Source organism: Etheostoma spectabile, chromosome 2 (assembly GCF_008692095.1).
Source record: "Etheostoma spectabile isolate EspeVRDwgs_2016 chromosome 2, UIUC_Espe_1.0, whole genome shotgun sequence".
NCBI classification, from domain to species: Eukaryota; Metazoa; Chordata; class Actinopteri; order Perciformes; family Percidae; genus Etheostoma; species Etheostoma spectabile.
The window spans coordinates 9,292,057-9,309,341 of record NC_045734.1 but is presented as its reverse complement, the minus strand read 5'-3'; the positions used below and the strand labels follow the sequence as shown (position 1 = coordinate 9,309,341).

Genomic DNA, 17,285 nt, shown 5'->3' with positions numbered 1-17,285 from the left:
TTGGCTGGCACACCACCAGGGTGTTGTTGGCTGAATAATGAAAACACACAGACTGACAGTGAATGGCATGAGGTGACACTTCCATTCTAGAGTGGGAAGATCCAAAACAAAGCGCAAAAAGCTTCTGACAAATTCATACTTTCCTGTGACAGTTTGTTGACTGAGGAGGGAAACAAGTTCTAAATCAGAAAAAGGCTTTCATTTAAACCCAGGAACACAGGCACAGCAGTTCGGTGCCTACACATAAGTACATGATTCCAGATTGGTGGGTGAAGGGTATTTTTGTTCTTGACCAATTACAAAGCAGCTTAATTGAAAAGTTTACACAGGCTAATTTTGGTCCTCTTGCCCAAAAGACAGAAAATATTGGACTTCATGTTTGACAGATCCATACAGCATTGCTGTGTGAAATTCAATTTAAACACAACCTCATGCATTTTAATTTTAGGATGTAAAAATTGTCCTAATATGTTGCAATGTTTTTTTTTTAACATAATAAAACTGGTTTACTATTCATTATTTTACATTTAAACCTTTCAAAGCCTTTCCTTACATATTCTATTCATTATAAAAGGAGGGCTTGTTTAAAATGAATTGGTCAATCAAATGCCATTACCCTAGGTGCTAAAACATGGTTTAATGTCTTCTACACAACAATATAAAATCTATTTCAATTTTGCCAAACTGAGTCATATCACAAAACGTGTATCAACTATGAGTATACATGTGTCTCTGTTGACACAGTGACTCACTCCAGTTGACCATTTTCTTATTTGGAAGGAAAAAAGCTTATCAAAAGTACCAATGAGCCATACTGTACTTCATACTGTACTCTCCATCTAATCATTAACAAGTATATGAAGAAAGAAGGGATATTTTAGGTACTGGCACTATAGCTGAAGGGCCGTCACAACAAACTACTGCACGTATTTCATGATCACACACAACGCACTCTAATTATGCTTCAGAAAACACAGATTTTGGTAACAGATGAGGAAAACATATTCAGAGGACAATCTCCCTAAAAGAAGGCTCTGTATGCAGAGGGGTAGTAAAAAGGCTGTAGAGAGTTATATATATATATATATATATTTTATCAGTCTGATCCGACTGATACCACATAGCTTACTCCTTATGCAGCATTTGAGTGAAAACTCACTGTCCAAATATCTCCCTGTCACTTAATGTCACACACACAAAAACACACCCAGTCACCCAGTCTCCACCTCTATGCATCCAAACCAACCACTGCTATTTCCCAAGTTCAGCCCTAGGTCAAACACCTGAGCAAATCAGTGATTAGTACCACAAAATAAAACTAAAACGTGCATTTCTGTCTATGGGTGTGTGAGTCAACGAAGATAACTCTGTAATGTACATTTAATTTAATGTGTCAGACATATTAAACTGCGAAAGGTGCAGGAGCTTATTCATTCCTCAAAACCTTTGAAATGAAAAAGAAAACTATGTAAGTAACTAAATAAAAGAGACAACTTTAAGTGCCTTGTTGATGGTGGCTGGCGATGATGAACAGCTGGCATGATCTGACATTTAAGAAATGAAGAAGATAGTGTCATAGGATAAATGTATCAAGCCGTCGTTGTTGAAGATGAATCACTCAATTATTCATTACATTTGCATACCAATGTGACTAATTGAGCTGTTTGCTTACGCAAGTATTAAGCACAAATGATCAAGAGCAGAAAATGTCACTCTCGGATAATTCCTTTAATAATCCTTGTCTTGCCCACTACCATCAAAGCAAACCTCTAGTGGCCGGAGTGTGTTACCGCAGCTTTTTATTATCTGGACTGATAAAGGCACAATACGAACATCCAAGATACGGAGGGTCAAACGTACAAAAGTAAACCAACCTCCCACCAAAATCAACAACAACAATAGGTTTCTGCTGCGGCACCGCGTTATTTTCAGCAACGTAGCTAGAAGATCCCAACTGTCGTTTCCCTTTTTCTAACCGTGTTATTGATCGTAGTCTGTCTGCAATGAATGGCTGCAAAGGGAAGGGGGGAAAAACCCTGAACTTCAGGTGACCGACCATGGCTCTGACATAGCCTGCATGCAGACTGGGAGGGGTAGAAAAAAAAATTACATATGCTTGTGTGTGGGGGGGGGGGGGGGGGGGGGGGGGGAGAGAAATCTCTTCACACTTTTTTAAAGTCGACGACAAACAAGCGCGAACAAATTCGGTTCCGCGATTTGGAGCAGCACAACTACGAGGCGAAAGTTACACGTTTAACGCTTCGGAAATGAAGTTTACCGAGCGTTGCTAGATAGCGCTATTGCTAACCAGGAACACTAGGGTATGGGGAGCCAGACTCTGGCTTGTCTGATCCGACTGACCCTTCATTTTATTGCGGCCAGACTCCCAGATCCTCCCCTTTCTACCCGAAAAGCGACCTAGCAGAGGCAAACACATTACCGAAAACGCTCGGCCGTTATTCCACACACACACACACACAACCGACACATATGCCAACTGACCGCAACCTTTAGCGGAACCGGACCTCTATCGATTATACTCTTAATAAAGCCACGTATCATTTATCCACTCACTGCCTAGCTAGCGTTACCCATCGCCAACAACATGGCTGCCTCGCTCGGACCTAAAAAGGGAGAAATAACCTACGCCGAGTCTTTTGTCTGTTTCACCTCTTTAACCCTAAACTACTGCGCAAAACACAAGTAGAGCCGTTAAAATTGAACAAATCGAGTGAAGGACTTACGTGAAGGCAGGCGCTTGGGTTGCTCCTGCTTCCTCCTTGGCATTTTCCCCCGTTTTTAATCACATTCTCGTCCTTGTTTAGGGATAAGAAGAAAAAAGGTTTTTCCCATTGAGACTGGAGGCGCCAGTGATGGCAGGGACTTGTTCGTGCACCTGGCTTTGCTCGGTTTAAAGTGTATTGTTGGGGAATGGGAACACAGGCGGAGGAGGTGCCGCTGTTGTTGTTGCCGTGTCTTGACTATGGCTGCTCTCGGTGCAAGTGTGTCTCCGAGCCCCTAACTAACACTAATGCAGGGATCAAAGGGCAGCAACAGCAGAGCAGACACACACGCGCGCGCACGCACTCACACTCACTCACTCACTCACACACACACATTCACACGCTCTCACACACTCCTGCGCGCGCACGCAAAACATTCGAGGGGCTCGCCCCCGAGAGCTGCACACGGACAAGGTGCCCCCAATCTTTCAGGGTGTATTGCTAAAAAGAAAATGTATTTGAAAAAAGCAAAGAGGCATAAATCAGCTGAGAGACCATATTGATCGAGTCGAATTACACCAACGGAATCTATTCAATTTCCTGAAAAATGAATGGTGAGACGATAATAATGTATGCGAATGATGCAAACATGATTGTAGGCTATACGTTTTAAGACGTTATGAAAAACATAACGCAGAAGCATGTTAAACATGGATTTAGCTTGCTTTAGTAAAAAAAACAATGAACCACTATAACCACATCTTTATTTTAAATAAACATAAGTAGCCAATCACAATTGCAGCATGGTAACATTGAAATGCTAAAAAATGAATTTCATAGACTAATATTGACTGGATGACTTAGTCTACACACTGCTTTTGCAAACATATACATAAAATCTATGCTTTTATGTAACTGTAATACTAATAATACTTTTAGTAGGCTGTAAATAATATAATAGTACATCAGGGTATTTACATATGCAAAGATGAAGACATTTCATACCCACTCTTTCCCTTTGAAAAGTTTCTAGTTGCCATTTCACCATGATTGATAAACTATATAATAGTTTCATGAAGAAAAACAACTTAAAGCTACAACATGAACAGTAAATTGAATAATAAAATATGGTCATTATCAAACATCCTATATTTTAATTTGGTTTATTTCTGTCATCGCCTCCTCCAACCCCCCCCCAGACACACACACACTTCTCACACACAGTCTTCTTACATGTCAAGCTTCTGATTTAAAAATTGCCTGCTGAGTTATACCTGGAATTATTCTATTAAAAGAACAGTAAAAAAAAAAAAAAAGTTACATTGTGTGGGAACCAGTATCATATCAGGTGGGGACGATAACCTGTGTCAGTGTCAGTAAAACGTCCAACAATTATCCAACCCAACGTAGTCTTCTCCTCATCAAAGTTGAGAGACTAAAACTGGCCAGAGCTGAATCCTCCTCCCTCTCAGCTTGGTGTTGGGGCTTTTTCACAGCGCAGGCTGTCCCCCACTCCCTGCTGTTGGCCTCCTCCAGGCTGCGTTCTGTTGGCCTGCCGCGTTCTTTCACACCTCGGCCGTGTGTGAGGAGAGCTGTGTCTTCATCCCTCCATCCTTCCATCCTCCAGTCCTCCTCCTGCCATGCCTTCCACCCACCCCCAGCGGAGGCGCAGGAGGCTCGTTACCGTGGCAATTAGTGAAAAGCCCAAATTAGCCCTCTTGGCTGTCCACAGGTGACAAAGACACTTTGCATTTTTGCTAATTAGGAAACAGAACAACATGATTAAATGGGGCCTATCAGGAGGAGAGTGGACAAACATGTTCCACCAATAGAAAAGAATTACATATTATTGCATCTCCTGCATGAAATGATTAAGACATCCCATTAGGTTTTTCATTTGTGGAGAGGATACTGTTGGGTTGTGATACTGAATATTATAAAGGTTTACATTACAATTTTAATAGACGTGTGTGTGTGTGCATGTGTTTGTGTGTGTGTGTAAAGACAGCTGTGTTTCTCACCTTCACCTGTTGATTGATAGTCTATGGACAGGTGCTCTGAGCAAAGAGTGGATAAGCTGCTAGGGAAAGGTTAAATTATTTTTGGTTTTTGCATTTCTTGCAAAATGTCTGTATTTCTGTGTGGAAAGCACAACATATGCAAAGTACCTCAGGGGACTAAAGTACTCTGATATCTTCTGGGGTTCTGCTGGTGAAACATTCAACTTGAACAAAGAGTTATAAATTAAGGTGTTTGACCAACATACATGTGTTTGGGATTTTATGCTAGTGCACAGATAAACTAGAAATAAGTTGTAAAAGATGTAAAAGGTGACTTTAAGAGCTTACATACAGTAGACATTTTCCGGTTCAGATCAGTTACCGTGTCTATAAAATGCAGCGCAGTGCAATGCAAACTATGTTTTAAGGATTCTACTAAATTATTGAAATGCAGCCGAACTGATTTGTACGTCTTGATAAAATCACAAATGAATGTCATTGTTTTTGGGTTTTTTGAGAATGATATTTATACTCACAAATTTTACATCAACAATCCTAGGTAAGATGAAATTCCCCTGCTGGATGGCTTAGTCAGAATGCTAAATCTCGATCTGTGTATCCACCCTTTTGCTTATTACACCACATTAGGGGTAATTAATCATAGAAAATTCAATGTAATATGAAACTCCATTTACCAGGGTGACTTATTCCATACATAAATCAGTGCAGAAATCTAAAACTTCTACATCCAGTGGCATCGTTTCCACTAAACCTTTCCATGAACGGAAATAATCTGTACTAGACTACTAGTGTTTGTCGTGATGGTGTTTTTGTCCCCAGTTGAGGTTGGTCACCATTGGGAGGTCACAGCCTGTTCCCTGACCCTGACAATGCCAGGCAGCTGAGGTAATGCTGGCAACAGGACAGTCTGCTGATAGTAGCCATGGCAACACTGACATGACCTCACTCAGGGTTGAACCTAAAGGTTATTCCTCATTGCTCCGAGGGAAGAGTGCTCCCAGCTATTTATTACCAGTAGCAGCGCTCAAATTTCCTAGCTGTAACACTGTACATTACACACAGACACTAATGCAAAAGGGCTTTTACAGAATAGCCCTGAAATAACACCACAATAAGTGCTATGCATCTGTGTCTACTTCTCTAAGTGAAGATGTAGAATAGGCTCAATCAGAATTGTGTTGTTTCATTCCCTAATAAAAGGGGCTGGTTCCCTGCTTTGAAAACGGCTCATTTTGTCAGTCGACATTATTACTACTTATTAAAATGGTTCCCTATAGTGGCACAACAGTTAGTGGGAGCCAAATGAGTTTCAGGTGCTTCAGCTGAGGATGGAGCAGACTGGAGAGAAATGAGCTAACTTGCTCATGTGTCTTGGGGGCAAACTGAACATCCTCCAGTTTCTCCTCCATTTCTCTGTCTCTTTTTCATCCTGTCCCCTATCGTCTCCGGCCCTGTCCTGTGCGGGCGAGGCAGGTTGGGCTAACGCTAGGTTCGGCCAGTCAGATGTTGCCCTGGGGTAAACAGAAACATCTGTCCCCTGCCCAGCCGTGACTGTCGCTGAGTGATAAATCCTGGGTTGGCTTGTGCCAGCGCTGTCCGGCGTGCCACCTGTCCCCCTTCAACACAATATCTCCGACCAACCCCTACACGTACACACACACACACACTTCACCCTGTTTGCACTCGTTCGCCTTCATCCTGATGGTGTGACAGAAGCAGGTGGTTCACTCCCTTTTTGCCCTCTTGCCCTTCTATGCTCTCGTCCTCGGTTGGCACATTTATGCAGGGAGCGAGAAGGGTTGTCACCTCTAGCAAATACCAGCGGAGAGATCCCTGTACCAGGTTATTTAGCAGTGGTCCTAGGAAACTCAAAACCCTGTAGCAGTCGTTTCCTTTAATCAGACATAAAGTCTGCAGATCAGATAAACTAAGTCTCACAAAGGTCAACAAAATGCTCAGTGAAAAAAACACAACAAAAAGTGCTGGAGATTTTAGAGGATGTGACTTCAATGACAATGGTTTTTACTTATTTAAGGATTTTTATCCAACAATATAACTGACCTTGTAAATTCAACCGACAGACAAAAGCATTGACACATATTCACACATTTTCTCTGTCTGTCATGTCTTACTCTACTGCTACCACTTCCTCTCTTTGCTCTACTCTACTAAAGTGACAGAGGCAGGTGGCCAACTTCCTGCCCTTTGACCTTCAATAGTTTCCCTGCAGTAAGACAGTGCAAGCAAACACACACACACACACACACACAGACACACACACACACACACACACACACACACACAGAGTAGGAGGAGCCTATGTTGGCCTGGGTGAACTGGGGCAGAGGTCTTGCAAAAGGCCCTGGAGGGAAGCGAAGGTCCTTCAACTCAGGGACACGAGTTATTTTAGCAGTGCCAAACCTGACAGGCTAAATGATAATCCCTGCCGTGCTAACACCTTAGTGAATATGTACATCAGAAAGAAAGAGAAGTGCACAGTATCAAATGCAGCCCTGTCAAACTAAAAGCTGAATAAAAATTGAAATGAAGATTAGCGGCACACACTTCACTAACACAATTCTGAAAACAACGTGGTCTTTTATCGCTTGAAGCAGTCTGCATACTGGATTGTCACATATTTTTCACAAAAGGACAAAAAGTACTAGGACAGTAACACTGTCTGCCACCTCTCTTATTCACTTTTTTATTCCAGAGGCTCAGGTGAGCAAAAAATAAAATTATATGATAATTGAAAAAATGTTATGAACAGCTATTCATATGTTCACCCTTTTGCCTTGGCTGCTTGACTGTCTTTTTTGACAGTGTTTTTTTTCACAATATGTCTGACTTTATTTGGCAAAAGCCAGTGATACTGTAAATTATCTATATCATTTAAAATAATATCAAGTGAAAGAGCTCTTCAACACTCAGCTGTACCATAGGCTTGTGCACATCTGAGTGTATGATTTGCATGTTTGTTTTATGCCTCTATGTGTGTAAGAGGACCCCTGCTGATTAATGTCATTTCATATTGTAATGGAGCATGCTGAACGTGTTCTGATATCTGTAATGTGTTACCTGTCTCAGCTTGATTTTATTGCCATGGTCTAATAGGATATTGCCACTATCACAATTTGGATTAACTTCCATATCACTGCTGTTAAACCGAGTGAGGTTTGTATGCATGTGCACACAAATGATAGAGAAGTGGGGATGCCTATCGGGGTGGGCTGCTCTGGTTGATTAATTTCACATTTGGCACTTCCTTCATAATGTGTCTCTTCTGTTTGTCACCACAATTGTTTTCAATATGAACAGTTACAGCCGCTGTTTCTTTCTCTCATTGATGCTGCGTTGAAACAGGAAACATGTTTGACCCTGTGTAAAATACGGCAATGCTGTCAGAATTTGCTATGGGGGACACTTTACTGGCTGCTTTACAGCCTTTCGTGTTTTTTTCAACCAGCCTTTTATGATTAGCTTGCTTCTGACGCACGCGCACACACACACACACACACACACACACACACACACACACACACACAGGTAAAGAGGTCTGGCACGCTTTTGTCCGGACATTTTTTTGTCAGCAGGGAGCATGGAACTCTATGCAGAGGAGGCTGCCCTTGCTCTGTAGAGTCCTTTGTCTCCCTACATCCCCAAGCTCCACCTCTCTCTCAGCCAGTCCTCCAATGGCAGAGCCTTCAGGTGTTGACCTTATCGGGTGGGGGTCAAAGCCAGGTCAGGGATCTGTTGCTAGGCTACCATCAGATAAGTGGCTGGTGTAGGCAGCAGTGGGTAGCTCTGTCATCCAGGGCTTGTCATGTAATCTTGTTCATTTGCAGACAATTGTCTGGACGTCAGAAAGGCTATCTGGCCCATACTGTTGTAATGAAACACATTTAAATATTAAAACCAGCCAACCTGAGCATTGGCAGCTCCACTTGGCACATGCCTTTTCTTTTTTTTTTACAGTCATGCCAACTGTCATGCAGTAACATGAACCCCTTAAATGCGCTTGTGTGGCTGGCTATGTGGAAAGTGTTGTTGAGGATAGGGTGCTATTCATTTAGTTTTTTTTATTTTGTCCTGTACCATTTTATACTTTCTAATGTTAAGCAAATTCAATAACATGAATAAATTAATAAAAACATTTTAATAAACACAAATTATGTATATAATCAGTGTTTAAAAAATTGATATCTTGATTGGGAAAGAACAACTCTACACTCATATCCATCTATGTAAATACAGTATGTATGTATTTTACTGCAACTACTGTACATAAATAAATGAATAAATTCATTCATGACTCGTGACTAATTTTGGGGGAAGGAATCTTGTTGTTTGCTAACCTACAACCTTTAAATAGAGTACAAAGAGTGCAATAGCAGTCTGTTTGAAGAGGGAGGGGGAGGGAGGGAGGGGATGAGAGAAAAAGAAAAAGAGAGAGATAGTTGTTGCATCTTCACACAAACATGGTCTGTTCTCCCACTCTGCCATTCCACCACCTGGACCGAGCAATGTGGGACATTGCGCCACACTGATGAAGGACACCAAACAGGGCAATTTCTGTTCATACTGAGGGTCAAATGGAGTAAGACGGGTTGACACAGCATCTGTGTCATATCACAAGTTCCTCTTTGGTGACACCTGCATTTTGTCAACGTCACCCTCTCAGCCGTTCAGGTGAACCGCCAGGTCTGAGAGGAAGTGGCCTTTGGGGGCCGTGTGAGGAGCAAGACCTGCAACAGTTAGACAAAAAGAGACCTAGATAAGGCACGTGGCAATTTATCCATGCCAGTACTGTAGCTCCAACATGGGATCTCGTCTGTTAGATTGGCGCATTGTGAAAAGAGGTTCTCAGTGTCTGGGTGCTTGCCAGCTGACATTCCACGGAGACAAATTGAGAGAGAGGCTCCGGCAGATTTATCGGGCCATTGGCTCGCCTCAGGAATTCTCTTGTAACATGGCACTCCTGTGAAAGGGATAAAGAAATTAGTGTAAAACAGCCCCCCACGCCCCCTCTCCCACAGCACCCGTTTAGCTATCTAGTACTACTTGTAACCCCGCTGCCTAACAGTCACTTCCTTTTTTAACATATATATATATGTATAAATGTGGATGAATACAAGATGGATGGGTCTGAACTTGAGTCCTCTTATTTCTATGAATATTCAAGAGGGTGGGCAAGAGAACGTTGCTGTATTCTGGCTGTTGAGTCACAGGTCCTCAGTGGCAGGAAGCACTGCTGGTCAAATGACAGAGAGAGAAGGAGAAGGAGACATGGAGGAGAGAGGGAGATATGCCTGTGTGTGGGATTTAAAAGGAACTGCTCCTGGCTGTCTTGGATATTTATTCTTTTCTAAAGCAATGCAGTGTTTGGAGATAGAGGCCAGTTGTGTTCTTGATGCTACAGAGGGAACAAAGAGCATTCTTTTTCACTTGCCCTAACAGACTGTGGTGTGCGAAAGTGAGAACATGTCTTCTGACCTGATCAATAGAGCATTTTGATTGACTTGTCCAAAGAATCATGCAATCATGCAGATCATGCAAATACACTATGCAACCTTCTTTTTAAATATTCATTCAACCATACATTATATACATCAGGAAATAATAAGGATTAATTATTAACTACTGGCTTAAGCATCCCTTTTGGAAATTCACTTCCTGGTTTTGCATACAATAGAGCCCTAATGCCATCCCCCATATCATCTGTCAGCATCTAGAGGTTATCTGCCAAGTTGATGAACAGAGAGATTGGCTATGAAACACAAGGTGTGACAGTATGGCAATATGTTATAGTATGCAGGCAGAGCTCATCAGGAAAGAGAGGACGAGCGGCTTTGTTCCAAATGTCACGATGCATATTTATGGGCGCACTGGAGTGGTTCCTTGTATAAGCACCATTCACCATCTATCAAGCAAAACCCACTACAGTGTCTCTTTGACAACTTGGTAGGATAGTGTTGTGTGACAAAGTGATCAAACTGGGCGATCTGCTCATGGCTCGAGCCAAATTTTCTTGTGAAATTGACTGTCATTTAGACAGTCAAGACAATAAGGCATGCTAAGGTTAACAAAGTGTAATTATTAGTTACTGCACACATAATTATTTTCATGACAGAATGCTTCTAGGCAAACTCATATACACAAGCCTTGTCATGTTGTGGAAAATTGTTTATTTTAAGGATTATGTAATACTTTTTTTTTTGTTCCCTGATGTGACAACAACTCCACTGGATGGAGCTTTAAAATGCATTGCCTTATTTCCTCAGATTGAGATGAGGAAGTGAAAGAGGATAAGGTGACATGAGAGGGTGTCAAACAAAAAGACAGACAGACAGATACAAGCAGAGCCCTCAGCATAAACTCCACTGAGCTTTCGTTCCGCTGAGGGGGATCTCAGGAGATTTACGTGCTGGCTGGCTGGCTGCGCCTGGGCCATATAGCACAGGATGGGCAGTCTGACTGTCTGTCTGTTGTACCACTCCTTGGGGAAAGAACATGGCTCCGGGGCTGTAGCGGATTTGAGAGGGTCCCAGGACTAATCCCTGGGGAACACCAACCAGGCAGAATTGGTTCTGTGAACCTCTTTTTAGGCTTTTGAAAACAGTGGAGCTCGGTAACTGTGGAGAGACGAACAAACGGAAGCCTTTCATTTTGACTGTGAGCAGCTCAGTGAATTTCCTCCAAATTACAGGGATGGATTTCCTCCCACCTCGTCTGCCTCGCGCCACCCACTTCTCTCAGCATGGGGCCCCCGGGCAGCCAACCACTGTCAACTGTCAGTGCTCACAGCTGAGTCATTAAGTGGAAGTTGAGCAATGTGTCATTGGCATGGAAGTGATAAGGAGCAAAACCCAAAGCAAAGGGACACTCGCTGCACCCTGTGGGTAATTCACCACTGCTTATATATTTGGATTCTTTATTGCACCGTTACAGACTATGACCAATGGATTCAGGACTCTAATAGGAGTTGGATGTGAAAGTCTAACCACCTGTTTTGTTGAGCTGCTGCATCGTTACATGAACAGAGGGCAGGCATGGAGGGAGTCACAAGAGCTTTGAACAAGTCAGCCATTTAAAACAACCCTCAATGCCACAAAGGCAACAGATCCAAGCATCAAGGCATGCAGCTGAGGTTTCCTGGCCCCTTTTTGATGGAAGAAAGGTTTCCCATCACTTCCAAGCTATTACCTACATACAGTTAGGGATTACATTGAAGCAAGAACAGGGACACTCTGTCTACCAATCTGTTTTTTATTTGAAAACTCCCCCAAGCTTTTCCATTATCTTCTCCATATCAAGCTTGACCTGAAGAGAAAACCTGGCTTTAGAAGGGTCAATGCAGTCTAGACTTTCTACTCATCCTGTACAGCCGACCCCCACCTCCACCTCCATCCTGCATATTGCCTTAGAATACAAGAGGGATGTGCCCCCCTCCCCTCCTTATTTCCACTCACCTCAAGCCCCTGCCTCCTTTGGTCCAGTCCCCCAATCCCCAACTACAATAGCATCTCCCATCACCATAATCTTTCTATTTCACTAGCCCGCCCCTTGGGCTTAAGGGGTGTCTTTCAATTGACAGCATTGCTGTTGTGCTTTTTGGCTGTCCACTCTTACACTGGATGGTCAGAGGCTTTTTTTAAAAGAAAAGTCATAGGTGGTTTGTTCTGACATTAATGTGTTTCATGTTTACCAAATTTGGCCTCATAGAGCTGATGAGTAGAAGAGCCAGACTGAAAAAAGAGTTGCAAATAACTGATTGATATTGCTAAAAATTATATAATTTATGAGTGATAACATATCATATTTAGGACGCCTACTCATTAGAATGATTTAATAACATATAATATTTAAACATTAAAAAGTGATGTAACCCACACTTTCCACCAGCATTAATTGATTATTTGGGCCCCGTGAGGGCAGCTGTAACAAACTGTGAACACAACACTGACATATTATCTTTTACGTAAATGAATATTGTGTAACTTCTTAGCAAACAGTTGCTTCTTTACACATATGGAGCAACATTATCATTCATTTGGAGTCAGGTAAAAATTAAGCTGAATTGTGTTACAAACAATAATAATAAAATATACCTAAAGCAATTGGACACAAAGCAGGAAAGTGTGATCCTTAAGTAAATCTGAGTTAGTGAAACATGTTAATGGTGTGGTTGTAAACTGGTCTTCAGAGGAAGTTAATTGGTATACAAGTAAGTCTGACAAATTACCAGTCATACCAAAATTAGTCTATACAGTTAACTGTTAAATAATGCATTTTAAGTGCTGAGTGTCAGCCATCAGATGGGTCAGAGCTAGAAGCAAAACCAAAGCCACTAATGCTCATGTATTAACTGTTATTACAGGGCATGTAAAATAGGCCTGGCATTTTAAAGGTGTACTCCTACACACTCCAATTCTAAATAATGTATAGGCTGCAGAATGTGTGGCAAATCAGTGACATGTGATCTGTAGTAAAATGGGATGTGATGTTGACGATGCTTTTAGACCTGTGTCAATGTTTACAATTAACCTCCATTTCAGCTGAAATATTATCTATCCTTGGTGAATTTTTGCAGGTTACAAGCAAAACACACTTATCTCAGGGCCCCTGAATGCTGCTATGTGTCTGTGATAACTTGGTTCATGCATATTTTTCTCATTGCCTGCCCAGTTACCAAACTGGTAATTAAAACATCTGCATCAAACGCCAGTGACGACGTAGCCTTGGACATAAGTTTAAGTTTTATTTTAACCACACATTTTTTGACTTGGGGAAAAAAAGATCACATTATTGGTTTTATTGTATTAGGCAATAAAATTATGGGTTAGATTTGGTGCATTCAGGGACAGAGCCGCATAATAAGTGTGGAGCATTTCAAAAAGCCACTTTCTGTTACGACTAAGGCCATCTATTATGATAACAAAGGACAAGTAAATGTAAGTGCACAAAGGTCATTTTTGAAGGCAACAGAGATAAACTGTTTTTTTTTTCTTTCCAAAAAATTCCTTTAAAACAAGAAACAACCAAGGGAACAAGGGGACAAGGGAGAAAAAAAACTTCATTGAATATTCATTAACTGGTGCCTAGGTGTATACATGGCTCTTAACCACTCTTGTTTATGACTTAAGGACTTGTAGTACTGACCTTAGTTTAACACAGCAGCAGATACCAAATTAACCTCTAGCCTCCACAGGGCTAGCCATGCCCTGCTAACAAGCAACCTGTCTAGACACACAAGAAGTACTTTATGATTCCACCTCTCACACCCCCCCCCCCCCCCCCCCCCCCCCACACACACACACACACACACACACTCACACACTCCCCACTTCTCTCTCTCTCTCTCTCTCTCAACCTCTCTGTCTCTGTTAACACGTACTGGCACATCCTCCCTCCCTCCATCCTCTTCTACTGTATCTTTCACCTCACCATTTCATCACTATTTTGCCCCTGCACCATTTTTCATGTACCTCCCAAGCTGTGCAGTGTTTGGGTCATGCACCCAACAGCCAAGAGTTTTATCAGATGGTAGACTTTCTCTTATCCTTCACAACAAAGCCTGACCATAGCAGAATGAAATAACAAAGAGATCCAAAAACCTCTAGGATGTTTAATTTCAATTACACTCTCAAAAAATGAGAACCGTATAAAGCTATAAAGGTTTTATCATTTTTTATACATTTCAAAGCAGATTTCCCTTTGAAAATAGTCAAAGACTAGGAAAAGGAATTCTATAAGAGAGTTTAAAGATATAGCCAATAATCTAGATGCAATAAGGTCACTAAAGGGATCATATGCACATATAGTACTACCTATAACATTGTTACAGCACTACAATTAGTTTATGTTTAAGAATAAGATTAAGCAAAATATAATATGTCTCTGTCAATTTGAGTTGAGGGAAATTAAATGTAATGTTCTGTTTCTTGACAAGACAAATCTGTCGAAAAGACAAACATTTATAATATAATACTATTATTTGTACTGACATCAATGCCTTTTGTTCCTTTCCCTGACTAAGAAGAACAAAATACTGTATTGTAGGCTCTTGAGAAGCTGACTTTTGCTTAAAGTGGCTAGAACAAAGTATCACGTGAGCTCCCAATGTATTTTCTGTTAATTGACTAATCAGTTCATCGACTAATTGTTGCAGCTCTACTGTACTTATAGTCTGCACTAAGACCCAGACATTGATTTCCTTTGTTGCTGGCAGATCAGACCTCCACCCAGTACGGTACATCTGGTGACCAGCTAGGAGTTCACTGTCCAACTGCAGCCTAGGCTCTGATGTGAAAAATAAACATAGTGCAGGAACACAGGAACCCATTTCTAAGGCATACAGTACATATGTCTGTGAGATTCAGTGAATTCCAGGAATTACTTTGATATAAACAAATTGGAAAATAGATTCAAACGTCTGTCCATATTAAAGTTTTACAACAACATTTTTATATTGAGATAAGATGGTTCATATTTTTATTTAAAAGGATGACAGTGAAAATTGAGATCATACATTAGTATTGAACTTTTAGTTTTTATTATGTCACTATATCAAGATAATGCTGTGTTATCACAATAGCAATTTTGTCTTGACTAAACAATGTGCAACTTAAATTATATTGCTTTAGGCCTACCAATAATCTCGCAAGATGGTTAATTATATCAATAAAAAATATGAAATACTGCCAAATTACCACAAACCAAGAGGGGAAGTCTGTTATAGTGGATTTTTACTAAAGATAGGCCCTGTGTCCATTTGGAGCTAGAATTATGCACAACCTCAGTTGTGACTACTTATTGCCACTTATACTATTTTAGAATACTTAAGAATCAAATATTCAACTTAATATGATTGTTGATAGGGTCAATCCCTCTCATATTTATTCATTTGTTTCTAATTTTAGGTTGAAAAATAGGCTCCAACACTCCCGGTTGCTTGTGAAGCATTCAACTGTAAAGGGTAATCTGCATTAAGTACACTGCTACTGTGTTGCAAATTGATGTCTGTTGATTGGTTGACTAAAAATGTGTTTTAAAGCTAGTGAAATATGTCGAACTCAAACTCAAACCAGAGCATACTAAGTCTGTCTGTCTGTTTAATTCTGTCTCTAGTTTTTACCTCACACATTCTGTACCGCTGCGCTCTTCGGGTTTTTGTCCTCACTCACTCTCCGTATGGTGCACGCCTCTGATTGGTCAATTTGCGGTCCTTTGCCAAAAACAATTGTTTTGAGGCGAGACGTTCATCGGTAAGTGAAATGCTATCGAACGTGTAGCTACTGATAACATTTATAAAAACCAAACCGCACTAAGTGCAGTTTGCTTCGACTCAAAAAACAAATGCATGTACTTACAAGGATAACGACCATCTCACCCCGTTAAGTGCAAGCATTTTCATTGAAGTGAGTTGGCAGTTGCGGGTTAGCTAGCTACACTAGTTAGCTAGCAGCTAATGCTCCTTTTCCACACAGCCTTAAATAGTTACACTAATTGTGACAAAGCTATATGCAGCTGCATTACTGTTTGGTCGAATCAGATACATTACGTGCTGCTTCATTCAAAACTCATCGTAGGAAAAACCCTACTGTTGGATTGAACGAATGAACGCCATCGAGCACGAGTTAGCTGACATGATGCTAACCTAGCTAGCGAAGTGAACGAAACTACGACTATAACATCTATTGTTACTTTTACATTTTCAGATCACAGCCAAGATGAGTCTGAGAAAGCAGACCCCAAGTGACTTTCTGAAGCAGATAATTGGGAGACCTGTGGTGGTCAAACTGAACTCTGGTGTCGATTACAGAGGTAAATGCACCTGGCACGTACATCCTATCCATTTGTTTCCATTATGTCATTTTAAAAGCCATCACGTTATGAATTGTCTTTAGCTAAATCACTGCACATGCATGACCTGTACAGGTGTCCTGGCCTGCTTGGATGGTTACATGAACATCGCCATAGAGCAGACTGAGGAGTATGTCAATGGGCAGCTCAAGAACAAGTACGGAGATGCTTTTCTAAGAGGAAACAATGGTGAGATTCTTCCATTTATAATAATATCTGCAATTTATACAGTGGATGGTTTTTGTCATTATTACATGTGTATAAAGGTCTGTCTCATACGAGCCTAGATGAGGGACTGAGTAATCAGCAAATTGAGGAAAAGTAACCCATTCTCTGAGGACAGTTTGTAGATGCAGACCTAGACCATACATATAGGCCTTTTTCACAGCAGACATTTAGTTCTGTCATAGTATAAAAATAGTTTGTTACTAATAACATTAAAGATGGCTCTGTTCTATTCAAGTGACCCAGTGATACATTTTAAATACTGTTTTCCCTTATGAGATCTTTTTTTTTTTTTTAAATCACTGAAGTACCCCTTTTAAATATGAGTATTTTACTGGCAGTGATGCGTTAGCAACTCAGTCTGAGGAGGATGTGGGCAGGGATATCTAAGAAAGTGTGATAGAGCTCCAGTGGTGCCTGTCCATTAAGTGACGAACACAGACCACAAGTAAAA

At 41.1% G+C, this 17,285-nt stretch overlaps 2 protein-coding genes across 5 annotated transcripts in view; one reads left to right on the top strand and one right to left on the bottom strand.

Annotated features, from left to right (window-relative positions):
• The window catches only part of znf827 (zinc finger protein 827), a 70,119-nt gene extending 66,999 nt beyond the window's left edge, over nucleotides 1–3,120 (bottom strand). For 2 of the 3 annotated variants that reach the window (XM_032534050.1, XM_032534071.1), the window contains exon 1: nucleotides 2,745–3,119. In XM_032534050.1, the coding sequence (XP_032389941.1) occupies nucleotides 2,745–2,787 (43 nt within the window). In that variant the 5' untranslated portion in view covers nucleotides 2,788–3,119. Of the gene's footprint in view, nucleotides 1–2,744 lie in introns of all 3 variants that reach the window. The other variant, XM_032534058.1, reaches the window with a different exon arrangement.
• A 12,677-nt stretch (nucleotides 3,121–15,797) lies between these two features.
• Nucleotides 15,798–17,285, top strand: part of lsm6 (LSM6 homolog, U6 small nuclear RNA and mRNA degradation associated) — a 2,417-nt gene continuing 929 nt past the window's right edge. The window contains exons 1-3 of one of the 2 annotated variants that reach the window (XM_032544090.1): nucleotides 15,798–16,008; nucleotides 16,462–16,567; nucleotides 16,682–16,795. In XM_032544090.1, coding sequence (XP_032399981.1) covers nucleotides 16,474–16,567; nucleotides 16,682–16,795 — 208 coding nt within the window. In that variant the 5' untranslated portion in view covers nucleotides 15,798–16,008; nucleotides 16,462–16,473. Of the gene's footprint in view, nucleotides 16,162–16,461; nucleotides 16,568–16,681; nucleotides 16,796–17,285 lie in introns of both variants that reach the window. The other variant, XM_032544099.1, reaches the window with a different exon arrangement.